The sequence below is a fragment of the Engraulis encrasicolus genome, chromosome 12 (assembly GCF_034702125.1).
Source record: "Engraulis encrasicolus isolate BLACKSEA-1 chromosome 12, IST_EnEncr_1.0, whole genome shotgun sequence".
Lineage (NCBI taxonomy): Eukaryota > Metazoa > Chordata > Actinopteri > Clupeiformes > Engraulidae > Engraulis > Engraulis encrasicolus.
The window spans coordinates 51,161,850-51,165,898 of NC_085868.1; the positions used below are offsets into that span (position 1 = coordinate 51,161,850).

General features: G+C 48.8%; 1 protein-coding gene across 1 annotated transcript in view; it reads right to left on the reverse strand.

Annotated features, from left to right (window-relative positions):
- The window catches only part of si:dkey-183c6.8 (protein O-GlcNAcase), a 37,864-nt gene extending 34,409 nt beyond the window's left edge, over positions 1–3,455 (reverse strand). Inside the window, exons 1-2 of the mRNA XM_063211940.1 lie at positions 3,405–3,455; positions 2,058–3,113 (exon numbers count right to left, since the gene is read on the reverse strand). Coding sequence (XP_063068010.1) covers positions 2,058–3,113; positions 3,405–3,455 — 1,107 coding nt within the window. The remainder of the gene's footprint in view (positions 1–2,057; positions 3,114–3,404) is intronic.
- Positions 3,456–4,049: the final 594 nt, after the last annotated feature.

The window sequence follows — 4,049 nt, forward strand, 5'->3', positions numbered from 1 at the left end:
AACACAGGAATAGTCATCAGGGTGGGGAAAATAAAATAAAATAATAGAGATAAATGTAGAAAAGGTAATTGTGCAAAAAGACATTATGTGAGTTGGGATAGACCAAAGCAGAAAAAACATACTCTGTCAGTTAAGGTAGACAACAAGTGTTGATGGATACATCTATGATATAGTATAGTATGTAGAAGTAGGCAGTGTACAGAGTATGATAGGGGTTGAACATTCTTACAATGTCACAGTAAAGTACAGGTAAGTGTTTTAGGCAAGCACACACACACACCACACACACACACACACACACACACACACCCACACACACACACACACACACACACACACACACACACACACACACACACACACACACACACACACACACACACACACACACACACGCAAAGAGGTTCCCCAGTAACTGGGCCAGCTCCGACAGATCACAGTCTTGTGGTAAGCAGGAAAAACAAGTATGTCCAGTGGTCAAGGGTCAAAAGTTCCTTAGTGCAGTTATTGGACAGCACACACACACACACACACACACACACACACACACACACACACACACACACACACACACACACACACACACACACACACACACACACACACCAAGAGGTTTCCCGGGCTGGGCCAGCTCTGGCATCTCAGGCAGTCCAGTCCCCTATGATGATGTTCTTCTTAGTGTCCTTCTGTGTGTTGTTAAACAGCTGAATTGCCCATGGGACAAAGGACTTCCTTAGTCTGTCAGTCCTGCAGGTGAAAGCACGGAGTCTGTGGCTGAACAGACTCAGTTGGTTAGTGAAGGTGGCGTTAAGGGGGTGATGCTGATTGTCCATAATAGAGTCTAGTCTGCTCAGTGTTCTGCTCTCGGTTATTGAGGTGAGTTTCTCCAGTTCCATGCCCACCACTGATCCCGCCTTCCTCACCAGTCTGTCAAGGCGTCCAGCATCTCTCTTCCGGATGCTTCCTCCCCAGCACGTCGCAGCAAAGAAGAGCACGCTGGCCATGACAGACTGGTAGAACATAAGCAGAAGTCGGCTGCAGACATTGAAGGACCTCAGCCTTCTGAGGAAATAGAGCCTGCTTTGGCCTTTCCTGTAGAGTGCATCTGAGTTTGTGGACCAGTCCAGTTTATTGTCGAGGTGCACTCCTAGGTACTTGTAAGTGCTGACAGTCTCCACTTTCTCTCCCCCAATAGAGACAGGCACCAAGGGTGGGATGGAGCGCCTGAAATCAACTACCATTTCCTTGGTTTTGGTGGTGTTCAGGTGCAGCTGATTGTTTTGACACCATCCCACAAAGTCGTCAACCAGTCCCCTGTACTCCTCCTCCTTACCATCTCTGATACACCCCACAATTGCAGTGTCGTCTGAGAACTTCTGCATGTGGCATGTCGCAGAGTTGTAGCTGAAGTCTGTCGTATACAGAGTGAACAGTACGGGGGAAAGCACCGTTCCTTGTGGCGCTCCTGTGCTGCTCACCACTGTCTCAGATGTGATGTCACACATCCTTACAAACTGGGGTCGTTCCGTGAGGTAGTCAGTGATCCAGGTCACCAGGCCAGGCTCCACTCCCATCTGCACCAGTTTATCTCTCAGCAGCAGTGGTTGAATAGTGTTGAAAGCGCTGGAGAAATCAAAAAACATGATTCTCACAGCACAGCCACCCTTGTCCAAGTGAGAATGTATCCTGTGGAGGAGATACAGGATAGCATCCTCCACTCCCACGTTCTCTTGGTAGGCAAACTGCAGAGGATCCAGTGCGTGTCGTACCTGGGGCTTGAGGTGGTAGCGCAGCAGCACCCGTTCGAATGTTTTCATTAGATGTGAGGTGAGGGCAACCGGTCTGTAATCGTTGAGTTCCTTGGGGTGTGCTTTCTTTGGGACGGGTATCAGGCATGATGTTTTCCACATGGTGGGGACCTTTCCTTCCTGCAGACTCCTATTGTACAGGTGATGTAATGGCTCAGCTAATGCCTCAGCACATGTCTTGAGCAGTCTTGCACAAACGCCATCAGGGCCAGCTGCCTTGGATTTTAGTTTTTTCAGTACCCCTCTGACTTGTTCAGAGGTGATAGTCAGTGATGGTTGTGGTCGAATGAGGTTTGGGAGGGTGGGAGGGGTGGATGGTGGTGGTGGGTAAGTTGTTTCCAGTGGCAGAGGTGAGGGACTGGAGCGGGGGGTAGCGACGGTGGGGGTTGGTGGGCCTGCTGTGTCCATCAGTGGGGGTGCTATGGCAGAGTTGCAGATGGTCGGGGTGGAGGCCATAGGCAGAGCTGGGGGATGGGTAGATGTAGTGTCCATGTATTTGTCACAGGGTGGAGTGTCGCTGAGAGTGGGGGGTTCTGAGTGAGGGAGATCGGAGCCGACTGAAAAGTGATCTTCAGGGTCGTTGCCAGAGTCGTTGTCCAGTGCGGGCTGGGGGGGTGAGGGAGCTTGAGAGGTGACGACTGAGTGACCTCCCCCAGTGCCAAAGTTGCCAAACCGGTTGTAAAACTGGTTTAGGTCATTGGCCATTGATGGGTCGCCATCAACCATGCATCTCTTCTTCCCACAGCCGGTGATGTTTCTAAGCCCCTGCCAAGCCTCTCTGGAATTGTCGCTCATTTTCTTTTCCACTTTCCTCCCATATGCAACCTTGGCCTCCTTGAGGGTGCTTTTGAGCTCTCGCTGTACGCTCCTCAGCTCTGTGAAGTTACCCTCCTTGAAAAGTTTCTTTTTCCTATTGAGGAGTTGTTTGACCTCACTGGTTACCCAGGGTTTGTTATTTGGGTAACAGCGGACAGTCTTGGTTGGTGCAACAATGTCCATGCAGAAGTTGATGTAATCTGTTGTACATGCTGTGGCCTCCTCCAGGTCATCACTGCCCTGTAGTAAGTGCCAGTCTGTGATCTCGAAGCAGTCCCTCAGCGTCTCCTCTGCTACTGGTGTCCATTCCCTGAAAGTGCGTGTGGTAGTTGGAAGTCTCTGTACTTTGGGGACATACAAAGGCTGGAGATGGATCAGGTTGTGGTCAGAGGAGCCCAGTGGGGGAAGGGGGGTGGCGCTGTAGGCATCTTTCACGTTTGCATACAGGAGGTCGATTGTTCTGTTCTTTCTTGTTGCACAGTCAACAAACTGGTGGAAGTTAGTGAGGGTGGAATCAAGGGTTACATGGTTAAAATCTCCAGTTATGGCAAAGAAAGCCTCAGTGTGCTGTGTTTGTAGCTTTGCAACAGTTGAGTGAATGATGTCACAGGCCATGTCTGGAACAGGCAATGTCTTTTTCCCTGAGAGTACATTGTCTCTGTCCAGTCTGGCTGTGCTGAAGCCCGGTAAGTCAACATTAGCAGTAGGAGTGAGACTATTCAGCCATGTTTCAGTGAGGCAGATCAGACTCGATTCTCTGAACAGCTTTTGATTTCTTACCAGGGCAGTCAGCTCGTCGGTTTTGTTGTTCAGCGAGTTCACATTTCCCATCACGATTGCAGGGACAGAGGGCTTGTATCTCCATCTCTTCTCCTTTCGCCTGGCTTTGACTGCGACTCCAGCTCTGGTTCCACGAAAGCAGAAAAGTTCCTGGGGTATATTGCCGTTCACTGCACTGCTGGCAAACTTGCGCAATGCAACCAGCTGATTCCTTGTGTAAACAAGTTTACTGTTGTCAGAATGTTGCACAAAGTTATCCATATCCATGGGATAGAAATAAAAATACCTTCTTGAAACAAGAAGTTCAAAAAAAAGAAAAAACAGAGATGAAAAAGACAGACAAAGACAAGACAACACAGGAGCTACTGAAACATGCTGCCACTCTTGTCGGCGCCGGTAGTACTGGATGTATAGTCCCTACATATACTATATGGTTCATATAGTCTCATTTACAGTAACTTCTATGTATATTGTATTATACTATACACTTGTAAAGATTCTAACATGAAGACCGGACGTGCCGCCAAAAGCTGAAATACAGCAGCTGAAGCAACATTTTCCTCATGCAAGGGCGCTGCCGGAACGAGTTTTAAAGTAGTAAAGTTAAGTCTCAGTCTTCAATCTTTATTTCTTAACAATGCTCTT